The sequence below is a fragment of the Rhipicephalus sanguineus genome, unplaced genomic scaffold (genome assembly GCF_013339695.2).
Source record: "Rhipicephalus sanguineus isolate Rsan-2018 unplaced genomic scaffold, BIME_Rsan_1.4 Seq117, whole genome shotgun sequence".
Taxonomy (NCBI): domain Eukaryota; kingdom Metazoa; phylum Arthropoda; class Arachnida; order Ixodida; family Ixodidae; genus Rhipicephalus; species Rhipicephalus sanguineus.
Window position 1 is genome coordinate 12,862 of NW_023614434.1, and position 17,139 is coordinate 30,000.

Consider the following 17,139-nt stretch of genomic DNA (forward strand, 5'->3'; position numbering starts at 1 on the left):
TTACGTTATTCATGTCATGACCCGGCAGTCATATTCGTCAAATCCTCTTACCCTCCCATGCAAATTTTGGTCTATACCAAGTTAAGGAGGCGATCATGAGAGCACCCAGACGTAGGCGGCTAGATAGATAGATAGATAGACAGATAGATAGATAGATAGATAGATAGACAGATAGATAGATAGATAGATAGATAGATAGATAGATAGATAGATAGATAGATAGATAGATAGATAGATAGATAGATAGATAGATAGATAGATAGATAGATAGATAGATAGATAGATACGTAGATAGAAACGCTCAAAGTGCCAGAGGTTCGCTAAGAAATGCTTCGCATTTAAAAACGAGAGAAGATAGGACTGGCACCCTATCATGTTTTCTCGCCTCTTCTACCTCGTTCTCAGTTGCGCCGCAAATACTTTGGTACTAAGCATTCATTTATTCATTTTTGCAGCGACAATGTAGAACTGATAGATGATAGCATCTTCGTGAAAGACGGGACGATAGTCATCCCGGTCGGGTTCACGAGTTGCCCTCGCTGCATGTCACTGCAGGCCAGAAGCAAAGGCTGCATAAAGCGTGGGGACGACTGTTTCAGGGTGGAATGGCCATAGCCCTTAGTCTCAGTAATTTTGTCATAAGTGGCTTTAAACATTCATTCATTCATTCATTCATTCATTCATTCATTCATTCATTCATTCATTCATTCATTCATCATTCATTCATCATTCATTTCTCTGAAAAACCTCCCCGGTGTGTTATGTGCCTTGCATCCTATTCAGGGCTGCCAGGTCGAAAAGAGAAAAAATAGCACATAATTGCAATAACTAGGCAAAAAGTAGTGAACTTGAGGCAAGAGTAATAAAAGTAGCCAAAAGCATCCACAAGTGCTTGAGAGAAGCTGCGAAATTTTTATTTAAATGTCTAAATGGTAGTCTTTCGGCGAATTTGTAAATAAGTACAGCATAAGCCCTTTATAAGCACAAATGCTGCGATTCATGTGTAAATTGTTGGTTTTAACAATCATGGTCTTGAAGGACGATGAAGCTTGCTGCGCTGATACAAAAAATGATCCTCTTTTCAAGCATCTTTTGTGACTCTTTAGCCTGAGTCACGTAAGGCTCGTGTCGCAGTCTCATGTCAAGCACGCTCACGTCGTACTCAATTTGGATGCCGCCTTGTGGCCACAATAAAACCGAGTACGACATGAGTGGGCTCAAGATCGCAGTTTCTGGGATTGTAGCATATATTGTACTTTTGCCGTCACTCCTTGCGTGATGACAAAGCGCGAGAAGTTAACATTCCTGGGTCGCTGTTCGTACCGAATCCCGAGAACTGTTACAAGATATTCGTCGGACATCCGATTTCTAAAGCCGATGAGAGCAGAGCGCCCTGTATGCGCAGTGCTATTCTTTGTCCTTCTGACTTCGAATTACGGTTTAAGCGGCAAGATGGTAAGTTGGGCCGGTTGGTTTACGTTCATGTTAACGTTCAGTTGTGAGAGTAAGCGCTGTCCTGTCTGTTTCTCCTAGTCCTTGTTTTTTTGGTGCGCTTCAACCAAATTTTCAAATGCGGTTTAAGGTCGCCTTCAGCAACACGCGGTCGTCGAAAATGAAGAGCCATGAAACAGCGCTCCCAGAGCCCCAGCTACGTGTCCGAAAACGTTTTCTTCTGTGTAATGCATCAAACTCAATTTTAGGCCTTTCCCGCCATGTTTTGATACCGCGTACTCGAACGCCAGCCGCTGTGATGGCACCAGATATTGATATATTGTTCCTAATCGAGGGTGCAAGAAAGTAGCGAAAAAGTAGCCAAGTATCCAAGGCGTTTTTTCTGCCGCCACCGACCCAAAAAGAGAGCTAAATTGGCGAAATGTCGCCAGTCCGGGCAACCCGGATCTCATGCCTTCTGGACAAGAGAAAAGGTTCTGTGGGGATGCCGCACGATGTGCTATGGCTCGGCTGATGAACTCGGCTAATCAACGGTTTTCGAGTCGGCTGTCCACAAGCGAAACTGAGGTTTATGATGTTGCTTCTTTCCTCTGTGTGCTTACCGAGTAAAGTCGTATATTTCGTTAAAGTTGATGTACATTCATTTCCTTCCTTTAGTGGGTAAACACTCTTCACCGATTAAGCACCGTGAAATCGAATCTGCCATCCTGAACAGCCTGCCTAAGAGGTAAACATAAGCGAAAAAAAAAGTTGGTGGCTCACGAAGGCCTCCTTCATATACAGGGTGTCTTCTTTTTCTTAGAAAATACATAGTTTTAATAAAAATCCTATGACAGTAAGGCACCTGTCGTTTTCGCACCGTGGCGTAAATATTTTGGGACAGTTAAAATGACAATGTTGCGACTAAATAAGAAAAACTCGTTTATTAAGTTTTTAATTATAGATTTCTGGGCAGCTGCATATGGTAAAGAGTTGTTGGGCGTGACAATTTATGCCATACCAATTTTTTAGAAATCACAAAAGCTGCACGTAGTTCGAAATGTTCGTCATCAATTAGCAAGGGCGAAATCGAAAGTGATCGAGCAGGGCGCGCACGTAGCGCGACCGTACTGCTACGTTAGACCGGAATTACCTGTCAAAAGGGACTGACAAACTTTTGATTGAAGGCGCGCCGCGGCCATGTGCATGTTTTCATGGAAAGCTGCAAGTCATCTCACTTGTGCCCGCACATTGCTTTACTTCTTTGAGTAGTGTTTGGTGCTTATCTGTTTCTTTCGAACTGTGCACTAGAAGACCACAATATCTATCTTTTCTTTGTCTGGGAAGCATAGGACTCAGGGGAGCCGCAGCGGCGCTTCTTCGTGCAGACAGGCGAAATAGATCTTCGTGCCTCTTTACACTCTAAGAAAGAAAGAGATAAGCACCACCCATTGCAAGCAAAGATTAAGCTGTCTACTTGTGTATTTCAGAAAGCTTGACGATTTTTCTGACCAGATTCTGCTTCAGTGCGCCTTTATTTAAATTTCGTCGCTTCCGTGTCACGTGTCGTTTCGGTATTCCGCCGTGCTTTGCGCGCGCTGGGAGTGATTGGTTTCGATTTCGCACTTGCAGTTCGATGATGAATATCTCGAACCCCGTGCAACTTTTGTGATTTCTCAAAAAATAGATATGCCATAAATTGTCATGCACTACAACTTTCTAATATAAACAACTGCACTCCAGTAAATAATTGAATCTTTAATTAACGAGTTTGAGTTAATTAGTCACGTCAATTATTTTAGACGACGAAGTTCCGTGCGTTCGGCTGGCAGTTTCCTTCGGTGCTGAAGTTTTTTTCTATTTTTGTGCGTCATCGTGCGTCATCGTGCATCTCCAACAACCAGCACTATTTGTACTGGCTTTCAAGATTTCTGCTTTGCTGGGAGACCCTCCCTGCAAAGCTTGCTATGGAGGAGATGGTGGTGGACCCGTGCAGCGGCAGGGATAGGCCTGCGGCTGCAAGGAAGCGGCTCAGCTCTTCGGTGGCATCAGAAGCTGCCGACTCCGAGTCTGACGTTAGGTCAGATGACTCGGATGCCTTTGTACCTGCTAAGCATCGGCGGTCAAGACGGAAGTCTACGACATCGTCCTCAAGTGAAGAGACTGTCATATACAACACCATTGTGACTACGACAGTAGCGTATGTGCCAGTCGACGTCACGGTAAGCCTCAACGCTATCTCCAAACAGAAGCTTGATGACTTTTTCTTCAAACTGGCCCCTGGTCTGATTCAAGAAGTTCGAGTCAACCCTAGAAAAAATATCATTGCTGTGGACACAACAGATGAGAAGACGGTGCAAACCCTGCTAGGTTTGTCCCAGCTATGCGGTGTCAACACGCGGGCTTATATACCACAGGAGCGCCAATGTAACAGCCGGAGTTATATCTGATGTTGACCTGGAACTTTCAGACGATGTCTTGAAAAGCATGATCGTTTGCACGCCACCATGCAGAATCATCAGCGCTCGAAGGCTCGGCTCTTCAAAGTGTGTGAAGATTCTTTTCGACTGTGAAAAGCTACCTAGTCATATAAAGGCCGGACTAGTGCGATACCCAGTTCGACCTTTCATACCAAGGCCCCTACAATGCCGTAAATGTCTCAAGCTTGGACATGTACAAGGCTTCTGCACAAGTGTTGTCATCTGTGCTAAATGTGGCGGAAATCACGACGCAAATTCTTGTGACAGTGCGACATCTCGGTGTCCTAACTGTAATGGTGAACACTTGGCAACAGACAAGGAATGTCCCATGCTAAAGAAAAAACTGAAGGTCCTTAAAGAGAAAGCGAAAAAGAAGGCATCAGGAGACAAGATGCGTAGCCGTACTAGCCGTGAAGCAGCTGCAAATGGCACAACCAAGGATGTACCTGCACGTTCGAAGAATAGTACAGTCAGCTTGAATCGGAGTGACGGAGGGAGGCACAATTACTGCATTTCGGCAACATCGTGGCCGGCGCTTCCATCAAAACCGTCGGATCCAGTCACCACTTCAAAGGTCGCTCCGCCGAAAACGTCAGAACCAGCTTTCGACAAGGCCCCGTCTACAACAGAAAATACTGTAAATAGGGCGCCCAAAACGGCTTCAGTCAACGACGATGCCCAACTTATCAATCTGCTTAAGATGCTTGTTAACGTCGTCAGATCTCTGATCGCCGGTCGTCAAACACCAGCAGCATTAGCCGCAGAACAGCTTTTGGAGGCTCTCGTTCCAGTTATCGACGGCCTTCACTAAAAACATGAACACTCGTCGAAAGCCCCGTCCCTATGTACTGCAGTGGAATGTCAGGTCTCTACGACCGCGCCATGCTGATTTAGTCCTTAGGCTCCTTGCAATGAACGCCCCGCCGGATGTTATAGCTCTTCAAGAAACCAACGTAAGAAAAGATGAACTCCGACTTCCAGGCTATGTAGGCGTTCACAGCAACGCTCGATGCACGGCGCCGGCATGTGGGTCTTTCCAGTGCACGAACACCACGCATCCGCGAAATGCTTCAAAAGCGTCATTGTACATACGAGCTGACCTACATTTCTCAGTTATTGACGCAAGTGACATATGCGATGCCGATTTTGAATGTGCAGCTGCTGCTGTGAGTCTCAGGGACACAATTACGACTGTGGCAAGCATATATTTTCGACCGACACGATCTTCGGACATCACGTTACTGGAGTGTCTAGTATCCCGGTGTGGCCCGTCATTTCTGCTATGTGGAGACTTTAATGCTCACCATCCTCGTTGGTGTTCTCGCCCACAAGACAATCGTGGAGTGGAAATCAATGAGCTTATTGTTAAACATGACCTGCAGACACTTAATGACGGCTCATCCACATTTGTCGGCAGAGGAAAGCAACAATCCACCATTGACCTTGCCATATCAACGAGAGATGTATGCCTTACCTGGTCACGTGAAGCTGACCCATGGGGCTCAGATCATCTGCCGATTTGGTTGGTTCCCGAACATTCTCCTAGCCGCCAGAGTGCTGCCTACAGTGTGACAAATTGGGACAAGTTCCGTCGGCTGATTGCAGGAGCACCGTCACACGACAACTTGTTCCAACTCGTGAGGGAGTGTCTACAACAAGCTACGGTACGACGACTGCGGAGCGTAGATAAACCAAACCCCGATTTGAAGCTCTTGAGGCTACGTGCTTGTCGACGACGCGCTTACAGGAGGGCGCAGCGTTCTAAAAGGAGTTCTGATTGGACGCTATATAACCGCTTAGATGCAGCCATACGGCGGCACACAAAACAACTTCGTCGAAGGAGCTGGGCCGCATTGTGTAGCTCATTGCATACGGCGAACGGTTTTGGAAGTGTATGGCGCATATTGAAGGCCCTCCGAACTCCCGAGGTCTGCAAAAATCCAACGGCAGCCTTGTGCATAACGACTGGACGGTCTCCGCAAATTCTTGCGGAAGAACTTGCCGATCTTTTCGCCTCTCCTATGTCAAGAGACAACGCAAGCGGCGACCTGAATTCGTTGACAAGTGATAGTTCGATGACAATTTTCTGTGGTCCCCCCTGTGAGATGGATCAAGCAGACTTTACTCTCGACGAGCTGCGCCATGCGCTCAGCCTTTCATATCGTCGCACTGCTCCAGGCGAAGATGGTGTTACGTACCAAGCCTTGCGAAACATCGATGAAGCCTTTCATCAGGGTATCCTAGACGAATACAACAAAGTGTGGAGAACGTCTCTGATTCCTACTGAGTGGAAATCATCTGCACAACATCTGAAGTCATACCGGCCAATATCGCTAACTTCTAACGTTATGAAGTTGATGGAACGAATGGTACTGTTTCGTCTGGACGACAGATTACAGGAGCTCTCTTTCTTCCCTGATGTCATGAGTGGATTTCGTCGTCACCGTTCAGCCCTCGACAGCATCGCAGATCTTGTATCATCGCTGGAATCTGCTCGAGCAAGCAGGCACTCTGCGTACGTTCTATTCCTTGACATACAGCAAGCGTTTGACTCGGTACTACATAGGGCGATTATTTGCGCACTTATGACTGCGGGAATTTCAGGTCGTCTGCTACATTTTGTGCGTGATTTTCTATCGGAGCGCAGGATGAAAGTACGCGTCGGAGAAGCAACGAGTCAATCTCGCACTGTTAATTGTGGCGTCCCGCAAGGCAGCGTCTTGTCGCCGCTTCTCTTTAACAGTGTGCTAGCTGGACTTCCAAGCCGATTACCGCAAGAATGTGACTTTCCACTAGGCATAGCGATTTATGCCGATGATATCGCACTATGGGTAAGCGGTCCGTCACACCATGGTCCCCGTCTTCGTGGAATATTGCAGAGAGCTCTGGATGCAACTTCAGAATACTTGGTGGAAGTTGGCCTGCACATTTCACCTGCGAAATCAGCCGCGATTGCTTACCACCCTAGGCAACGCGCTCGTCGAAGCATGAGCAGGCTACACCTTCAAGACACACCGATACAATGGGTACAGCAACACCGCTACCTGGGCGTAATCATCGATGATCGTCTTTCTTGGCGCCCTGCTGTTGCCTCTGTGCGGCGCAAATCGCTGTCCCTGTTCAAGTATGTGGCCGCCTTGACTGCTAGGGGCGATGGCATTGACCAGACGACAGCGCTACAGGTGTACCAATCATCTGTACTCTCTTGCGTGATGTATGCCTTGCCAGTCTTGAATGTTGCGCCTGGTTTAATGTCTCAACTGGAACGGGATCATCGTGTTGCCCTCCGAGTCATGCTTGGCTTACCTCGAGAGGCCCAATCTATTCCATTACTCACTGAAGCACACCAGTTGCCCCTAAGGCTACAAGCTGACCAGAGAGCGTTACATCATATCGAGCGCATGCACCGCGCCCCAGATGGCAAAGCACTCGTTAATAGGCTGATTCGGCGCCCGCTCTCTCGCATGGGGAAAATAGCGGCTTTGTTTACTGGCATTACTGGCAATTCGGACAAAACCACCTCTGTGACATCATCGAAAGGGCACAGTCAATGCATCTTCCCCATTCACCTGTCAATTCCAGGAATACGCAAAAAGTGTGACCAACCTGTTTCGGCACTATTCCAATTAGCCCAGTCACACTTATTTGAAGAATTTGGAGATTACGTTAAAGTATTTACGGACGCATCTGTACACAGCGACGGCCTCGGCGCTTCTGCAGCTTTCTTTTGTCCTTCGACAGACATCAGACGAGTGTTTAAAATACCTCACCCGTCATCATCAGTGACTGCGGAACTCGCAGCGATTGACGTCGCCCTTAAGTACGTGCAAGAAGGACTGCCTACATCGAAAGTCGTCATCCTTACAGACTCTCGTGGTGCCCTCAGCAGACTCACCGGAAAAGAGGCCGACAGCCCTATTCTATGCAGTATCGTAGAATCAGCCCACAAAATTCTCTCACGCGGGATGTCCCTAGCTGCCCAGTGGATACCTTCACACGTGGGCATTGCTGGAAATGAAGAGGCTGATCGCCTCGCTTCATCTTGTCATCATGATGACTGTGACTGCCCGGAAATTTCGTCTATGATGGACAACGCTCGTCTGCTTATACGCCGCCACCTCCTAAAGCAGCACCCAGACCAGCGTGTCGCGAACGGATCGTTTCCTCCCCGCGTTCGTGGTCGTGGCTTGCCTCGTCGTTCCAGAGCACTGTTATACAAACTAAGAGTCGGTTCAGTATTGGTGCGCGAACGCTTATTCCGTCAAGGACGTGTGAACAGTCCGTTGTGTGCAGCTTGTGGCTCATGTGAAACACTTGAGCATCTTATAATACACTGTCCCGCGTTTGCTACGCAGCGGGCTTTGCTGATTAAGGAATATAAATTCCTCGGACTTAAATGCGCGACCATCGACGATTACCTCTTTCCGAGAGGTTGTGTATCTCGACGCGACCAGGCCCATCGAGCTCTGCTGACCTTTATGGACCAAACAGATCTGGCCACCCGTCTATAAGCGTTCCTTTTGTGTGTGTGTGTGTGTGTTTACCTATTTTTGTCCAAGTCTTCGTCAATTTTTTTTCTTCACTTTCCTATCTCTTTTCCTCTTTTTCTCCTCCTAACTTCCTTTCCTCTGCCTCTTCCCTCCTCCCGAAAGAGCAGGCAGGCGTTGTGCCCCTCTTGGTGGCAGTTGCCAGCTTGCTCTCTCCCTCTTTTCTCTGTGTCCTTGTGCTTGTATGTATACAAATCAAATAAATAAATAAATAAATAAATTGGTAAGCTTTAAACCAGCTTACATCAAAACCATTACATTTATCTTGCCTTTAAGTGCCACGACCATATATTTTCATTTCTTTTTGCGTCATTCCTGTCGTTATGCTCCTAGGGCATTTCTGTCCCCAATCCCCTTTCCTAAGCGGAGTAGCATGTAAGCGCCTGCCTATACGCTTGTAGAGTTCTTTGTACTTTAGTAATAGCTCACTCCCTCTTTCTCCTTCGTATAATCACTGTATTTGCTCACCTTGGAGAGCATATACAGTAGCTATATCCGCTTACGGGTGTTTAGAGTAAGTTTCTTAAAGAGGCTTCATGTATCGCAGGAGCCAAATGAGAAAATTCGGGGCACTTCCTCTTGCTAACGCATTGCCCAAAACACGATAACGGCCTTCCGCGAACTGACATTTTTTTCCCAAAGGAAAGCCCAAATCATTTTGCCGCCGAAAACAAAAACGAAATCACACCAACTCCGGGACTGCGACAGTTCCGGCGCAGACTCAGGAACTCGCGGAATTTACCATCTTCCTGTTTTCTTCCCACCAGGGGCCAACGGAAAGGCGCGCATGTGCGCGTCGCAGGGAGCATCGGGAGGGCATTGTCATTCCAATTGGGAGCCAACAGCGAAAGGGGAGCGTACGAGAAAGGCTTTGGTAGCAGCGTTAAAAGGGCGACCGCGGTTCACACCGAGAGAGATTGCGGGGGATGACAGGCAAGCGCGCACACTTTCTCTGGTCATCTACAGTCAGGCGACGGGCACGCGTGCGAGACCTTGCTCTTTCACAGCGGTGGTCCGACGCTAGGCGATGATGACGACGCTAAGAGACCGACGGTGCCGTATAATATCGGCGAAGGCTTCCGCAGGAGAGAGAACAAACCACGACGTCGCGCGCGGCGCTGCGCGCCGTGTCCCAAACACCACCCGCGCGCCGCGCGCGCGCGCGGTATATACGACTCGAAGAAAAGTCGATAAGCTCGCTGCTTCGGTGATGACCATCCGCCGGGGCGATAACATTGTCCGCGCCCCGCGGAACTGGCGGCCCTATATTTCCTTCCTCCTATAGTCCCCGCTGATTCCCCGACCGAACCGTGCCGAAGGCACGCGGGCTCCTCCCCACGACCTCCACCACGAACACCGTTGCGCGCTGACTGCTTTCTCCACCCCGGTCGTTTTCAACTCCTCGTCGCCTTCGTCCTCCTCTTCCCGCGTCATTGTGGCGACAAGTCCTTCCTCTTTCGTTTCCTTCTTGGTTTTGGCGTCGCTCCCGTCAAGGCCTCCCCATTTTCTCCTTGTCTGTGAAGCGCCGTGTCACTTGTATGAGTGTGCGAGTGTGTGTGCGTGTGTTCGAGCGCCGCGTTATAAACGGGCTTGCTTCGGGACCTCCTGATTGCGGCGGACAGGTTCATAAGCGGCGCGCTGCTGAATCCGTTAAGGGGGAATCGATTCTCGTCCGATAGGCGACCGCTGCCACCGCCGCAACCGACGACGACGGTGTAGTATTATATACAGCTTGCGGTCGCGTCCTTTCCTCGGAAAGCGGTGAGCGAGTATGCACGCGCGAGCATAGATAACGACTCCCGGTGAACTCCTCCCGCTGTACACTTCTTTTTTTTTTTTTCTCTCGTGTTTAAACCTGGTTCTGCCCTATACTGCGGGGTGACTAGCGGTAGGAGAGGTCCGGCACGCGATAGCCGGGTGTGCGCTGGTTTTCTGAACTCAGATTATCGCCCTGCCCGTTAATGAGGTCGTCGGTATTGGGGCATCGATGTGAGTTAGAGGAAAGTGGGAAGCCACTGGCTAACAGACTGAAACGGGGAAACGCGCTGGAAGAGAATGGTGTGAAAAGAAAAGCAAGAGAAATGGAAGGGTCGTTAGAAATTAATTACGATGATTTCGCCGTACCGTGACTGATAAAGTGGGTGATATTGATGAAATATATGAAATAAGCAGGAGTAAGTAAAATGTAAAGAAACGGTAAGAGGAACAGACGTAATGCAAGAAAGGTTCAGGCGACCCATAGCAATTTGTGCATGCGAAAAAAAAAAAAAAAGAAAGGAAGGAATTATCGCGGTGCTTTTTTATCTCACTTTAAGCCGTTACGGGTGTTCTTGAATATCTATTGCTAAGGTAATTATTACGGCAATGCTAATTGAAAGGACTACTTATATTGTCTTCTTTTTCCAGCTAATTAACGCTGAAATTGAGTTCCGGAAATATAAAGGAACCTGTATACTTAATTTTAAGTTTTTCGTAGCTGCTACCTTGGGTAAGTATACGAAACCAGCACGCATAAGGAATGTCCAACTAGGCTAATATTTTTTGCGTAACTGTGCTGCCAGTTTGATAGCTCCGTCAACGTTCTTAATTATGTAGCTATCTAGATTATGGCCCTCTAGTTTAGCTTCAAAACGAAAAGAAGCATCTAATGTACTGAGCGATGGCTGCAAGTATAAAACGACCGAAAACAAGGGCACAAAAGCCGCAAAATCCACGATGACGGAATGACAGTTCGATAACAGCATGGTGATTCAACGCGACGACTTCTCTCGGACGACTTATATCTTGTGATGGTAGCGATGTTGCTATACGCGGAATAGATCACGAAAATCTGGGGTTGCGTACAGGTTAGGTGAGATCAAACGAAGTTTGCTTTCTTGAAAGACTCTGTCTTTCAATAGATTTAGTGAGAATTAACAATGTGCAGAAAAGCACGCGAGCAAAGCAAGCGTGGTAATCTGCGCTCCGAAGTGGGTGGTTCCTTTAGTCCAGGAATCAAATAGTATTAGCAGTCCTTCTTGCTCCTTATGCCACTTATAGCTGGTCCTTCCAGTCGGAGCTGTGACAGCGCTGCCTACCATTGCGCATGTTGTGGAATGTGCGATATCCTCACTTGAGCCCGCATACCATGCTGTACACTCTACGCTCTATTCCTATTATCACAAATATGGAAATTATCGACGCAAAGGTATCTGCTCGGTCCGCACACTACGAATAGGTCCAAATCTATTTGAGAAGGTCCATGAGAGGCCGAACAATCTCCGCGAAGTTGACGACAAGGTTGCGGTAGTATGAGCATTGCCGAAGAAAGAAGGGCTTCTCGCGTATAGAACGCGGAACCGGAATCTCGCGGGCAGCACGGACATTGTCAGGCTCTCATGATGGACCAGTATAGCGTCGACAAGTTGACCAAGTGGTTTGACCTGACTGCGCCCTAAGGTGCACATCGAGTTATTTAGCTGGATGCCAGTGCGTCGAAAATACGTAAAGACCGGCCGACGGACGATGACTCATATTGCGATGAATGCGCAACTCTCTACCACGTGGCACTGACTTGATGTCGCACACCAAAACTTTAAGAGAGAGAGAAAGAGAGAATGATGATCACCATGAGACGACACTTGCGCGACTGATGTCGCGCGTAAACTGATTTTTGTACAAAAACAACGTGAACTTTTCGGCAGCGTAGAACCGTGAGAGGCGCCAAGGAGAAGAAACAGCTCCAGATTGCAAAAGAAAGTAATAAATAAAATAAACCAAGCCTTTTTGTACGGTACAAAGTGCACTAGAGGTAAGCGTACACGAGCGGCAGCGACATGCCAGGAAAACTTTGCATAGCCCTGTCTTCGCACTCACTGTGAGATGAGAAAACATGCAACGAGCAAGGATGCAACTCTTCTTACTCCACGCGCTCCAGACCTCACGACGCGCCGATTCCCGCGCCCGTAGCAGGGGCACGGAGCTCTGTTCGTCAGCGTGCAGTTGGGTGTGGAGGGAGGGCGCAGCCCACAAACACTGGGTCCAAGCCGCGCTCATTGCCTCGCTCCTGGTTCTAGGAGCAGGAGTTGTAACGCAAACAACAGCCACACCGCTGTTTTCAGCGTCGTTTTCTTTTGATTTCCGCGTTGCTGATTTCTCGTGTTTGCGGAGTGTTTACCTTTCTCCGCTGTTTGCTTACCTTGATCCGCCTCGCCACTTCAGAGCAGCAGCAACAAAACTTTGCTCGCACAAGAGTAACTTCTCCGCAGGCACAAGAAATTACTTCTATGCAGCTTTGTTCATAGAACACTATGCTAATTCGCATTATTCTGGGTTACGGAAGACGGCTCTGCTATATGTCCTTGCTTTATTTACATGTACTATAATGCGAGATTCGAGCCGAAAAAGTAATGGTTATTTAGGGTCTCCTACAACAAAACACGGTCGCATAACACGCTAGGAGAACAGCGTAAAGAAAAGGACACGACAAGAGGAGGCGTACGACAGTGCTGTTCTGTGTTCCTTCTTCTTATGTCCAGTTGTTCAGGCTATTTTCCCAGCAAGTAATGAACCAACCAGCCCGAATGCACACGCCTCTACACTTACACAGTTGTGTGTTCAAATGTTTATTGGGTTCGTGGCGTTTCACGAAGTACGAAAAGCGAGGTAATGCGTTGATCTGCGCGTTATCATAGCACAGTACGACACAGTATGAGATCACGCGGTAACTGAGTAGTACATGTATGCAATCACTACAGAGTACACTCGCGAACACAACTGTGCGACTTCTATAATCCAATAAGTAACCTGTCACTTCAGCACTCTCCGAATCACACTTCGCTGCGCACTTGTCTGCTGCGTCGACCAAATCAGCTGCGATTTGAGGAAGCGTAGTAGCACAACACCAAACAGTGTAGAAAGTAAGGCGTGTAAGCTGACGTTCAGGCGAAGCAGTTAGCATCGCCTACAGTATCGCCGGCCATCTCCTGCATGACAAACGACGTACCTCAAATAGATATCACTAATTCAACAACAGTAACGCAATAAATTAGGTACATTTATGGAGCTATGGACAGAGCGAGTGAAGTTAGAGCACCCATGGCTGTTTTAATGGGTGGAAGGGAGAAAAGTTATAGCATCGACTTGAGTGACTAAAAGAGAACGGTTGTAGGTCATCGTTTTAGTGGTTGTGCTTGCGCATGTCTGATGTGCCTTCTACGTTCGCGTCGGTGGACCTAAGCTACGGCAAATGTAACAAACACGCGAGTACGCTGAGAAGTCAGTGGTATCTTCGCCGTTCAAGGAAGGCAGCATCACTCCCAAGGCCATCTGCACCTTCACACTAACATGTACCGAGCAATGCTTCTAGAAATGCGTCATGCGAAACTCGTATTGGTTCACCAGAGCTAGTCGAAGAGGAAACAAAATGTTTGCTTTTTGGCCCTTTCTAGCACTCCCGGCAGAGAAACCTGCACCCGCCGTCGGCTCTGTACTGCACGGAAATTTAGAGGTAAAGCTTGCACCACCGCCTTGTTTTCATGCAGCTGCCTTATGTTTTAAGGTGCTTTCGAGCGGCAGTCCTCTTTGTTTCTTTCTTTGCGCGCGTGAAGTTCTCTCGAGGAAATCAAACAGACCGAGAGAAAGAGGGTTACGTTGGGATAGGAAGACGGGCCGTCGTGCATTTGAGATTCCAAAGGAAATGGCTTTCAAGGGGACCGGCAGGGAAGGCACCGAGGCACAGCTGGCGAGGCCCGAGAGGACTGACTGAATTGGAACAGGGGTAAAGGGCAGTGACCGCAAGCGCGAGCGAGCTAGGAGCAGCAAGGCTTATTGGCTAAGTTCGCGCGCATTGTCTTTGTCGTTTCCGTCTACCGGAAAGCCCCGGCGACGCGCAGCTTATCAAAGAACACTGACGCGTCTAACCACAAGAAGAAAAGGCAATCTCGCTATCTACGAAGCAAGTAAACTCGAGAAAAGCACCCGCACACAAAAGAGCACCGGCACAAAGAATACTCCGTCTCACTTTATTTGTTGGTGCAGTCATTGTTAAGGACGCACGGCCAATAAAAAGGTAGAACCAGGTAAAGAGACCGTCATCCGTCCACCGCTAATTATTTTAGACGCAGCGCTAGTACACTGAAAAAAAAAAAAGAGTTATTTGACTCTTCTTTGTAAGTCCTGACTTGTCACGTATATGACCCCATTAAAGAGACAAGTTAACTTGTCTTTGGAGATCCTGACTCCCTTTTTTTTTGTACTCTTTTCGGAGAGCCGTGAGACCCAAAATAGAGTCAACGCGTCTCTCCAAAGATATGCATACGTGGCAATCCAGAACTCACCCCAAAGAGTAACACATGATCTTTCTTTGTTTTTGTTTTCTTGAGCTTTTCTTTTTTTTTATGAAGGATCATGGATGGTTTAGCGCTACGCAGTAAGTCGAACGACACAACAGGCGAGCCGTTTTTCTACTTGTCGTTCATGATTGGCTGATGCAATAAATCGTTTGCATGCCCCGAATGAGGCAGGCAAACCTTCTCTTGTGCGTTTTGATCCGTAATTGGAGCACCATCGACATAAAGATCACTATCTATCACTTATCGCGGGCTACAGAGATCATGGCTGTCCGTGCTAGCTCTGTTGCACCCTGCTCAAAGTGAGATCTAAGGCGGTGCACTTGGAAACGAGGTTCTTTGGGGAAATATTTTCCCGGTGTCGAATTAATGAGGAGGATGGAGAAGTCGTAGCTCACGTTTTCATTTTCTCGATTCGTAAAAAAACCAAAATGCTCAGTGGCCAGAAATACCCAACTCTTGACATTTACTAGTAGGCGGACGGTATCACTGAGTAGGTGGGAGATAACGCCCACCATTCCGTCTCAGTTTTGTTAACGACGTAAAAAATATATACTACAGAAGCGAATCACACAGCGCTCGCTGTACCATCAATAAGTTATTGCGACATAAAATATTCACCGGGCAGCTCGGAAGACGGTACTTCCAAAGGAAGTTTAAAGGAAGCTTCTCTGCAGTCATTTTAATTTTTATCGCTAAGATTGACGAAGTAGCCTGATTTGACGGCTCTGTCGTGCATCGAGTCTTATTATATTGTAACGACTACAGCGCACCCGGTGCGCAATATGTCAACATCAACACGTGCACCCACATACCTCTCGTTTTTATCCTTTTTTTTTCATTTTATTCTCTCGTATTTCCCGCGAGACGCAGCGGACGCCCACGCTTGCTTCGCTATGCAAGCTCGCTTCACTAACATTGGGTGTAGACGCAGCAAACTGCGGGCCGTTTCACTCTGTTTCGCTTTTCTGCTTTTTGCATAAGGAAAAAATAGGCGCGCTTTAAATTAAATTGAGTTTCTCGGATGTAATGGGATTGACTCCTTAAAGAAAACATGCCCAGGCTGGGATGCTTCTTCTAAGTGAAAAGAAAGAAACAAGGTAAAGAGAAGAGAACCGGTACCCTGTTAGGAGCCCATTCATTATTCTTGGATCCTTCTTCCGCGTATCTTGGATAGGACGGGAAATTCGGAAGAGGTGATTGATTTTGTCCGAAGTTTTTCAGGCGGAGACACGAAGAGGAGTTGGAACGCGCACGAAAAGAAAAAGAAACACAAGAAAAAAGAACCCAAGAAAACTGAGAAGATAACTGAACCGTTGCTTGACGTTATCCTCGCTTCTTTTTACAGAAAAAGACGTCACGGATCGAGTAAAAACAGGTTTGCTTGTTCTTTAGTTTACAAATGGTAATAAATAAGAAACCAGTTAATCTCGCGAAAGCGTAATATCTCGAGGCATAGAAACAGGTGAACGAACGATGGATTATAGAGCAGAGTGTTTCATTCTTTCTGGCACAAACGAAAGCACTGGAGTGTTTAGTTATAATAGAAGTTCGATAAATAGAAGGAATACGCGTGTCGTCTGAGTCATCTTTCCTCTTAGACAACATCGGAGCTTGTAGCCATATTGCTAGCCATCAGCTTTACCAAACTGTCAACGATGCCCAGAAGGTGAGTCGTAATCACGGATTTCCTGGCGGCTCTTGCGTGTGTGGAAAATGCCACTTCAGGAAAAACAGATATACGTATAGTATACGCGATCTTAAAGGGAAGCTGAAGCACTTTTAAAAAAAAAATGACGTTGGAATGTGTAATAGTTTGATCCTTGCTGAATTCGAAAACCAATGTAAGAGTTCACAGAAGTGAATGCAAATGGCATTTCTTGGCAAAAAAAGAGCGACTGCAGCCCCAGGGCTCCTTGAACTGCTGAGCGAAGGCGGTGACGTCAACTTCGTTGTGCCCGTCATCGGCGCCATCAGCTCTGTAAAAGCATGGCCTTCGCGATCAGTTCCACCAACGCGCGTCGCCAGAAATAGTCACGGAGGCCACGGCCCCGCCAAAACTACGGTGGTGGAATAAAACAGGTGGCCCATCGAGCGCCGCGAGCGCGTCGCCGTACTGCTCGAGTTGCTCGCGGCCGCCGCTAGGTTCGCGACGAGTTTTTGGGCCGAAAGACGCGCACCGCAAGCTCTCGCTGTGCTGTAAAAACCGGTTTCTCTAGCTAATTTTGCGGCTTTAAACAGTTGTTTGTGCTTTTACTAGCTTGTAGTGGCTGTCTGCCAGCTTCGACCGCAAAAGTAAGAGCGCCAGGCTTTATGAAGCTTAAAATTTTTTAATTGGCGCGGGTAGTCCCG

General features: G+C 47.6%; 1 protein-coding gene across 1 annotated transcript; it reads left to right on the plus strand.

The window, feature by feature from the left end:
- Positions 1 to 3,407: 3,407 nt before the first annotated feature.
- Positions 3,408 to 7,942, plus strand: LOC125756534 (uncharacterized; the record flags this gene model as incomplete). Its single annotated transcript, XM_049411399.1, has 3 exons — positions 3,408 to 3,653; positions 6,791 to 7,816; positions 7,889 to 7,942. Coding segments are annotated over exons 1-3 (1,326 nt in total), but the record flags the coding sequence as incomplete, so codon positions are not given.
- Between the last annotated feature and the right edge of the window lie 9,197 nt (positions 7,943 to 17,139).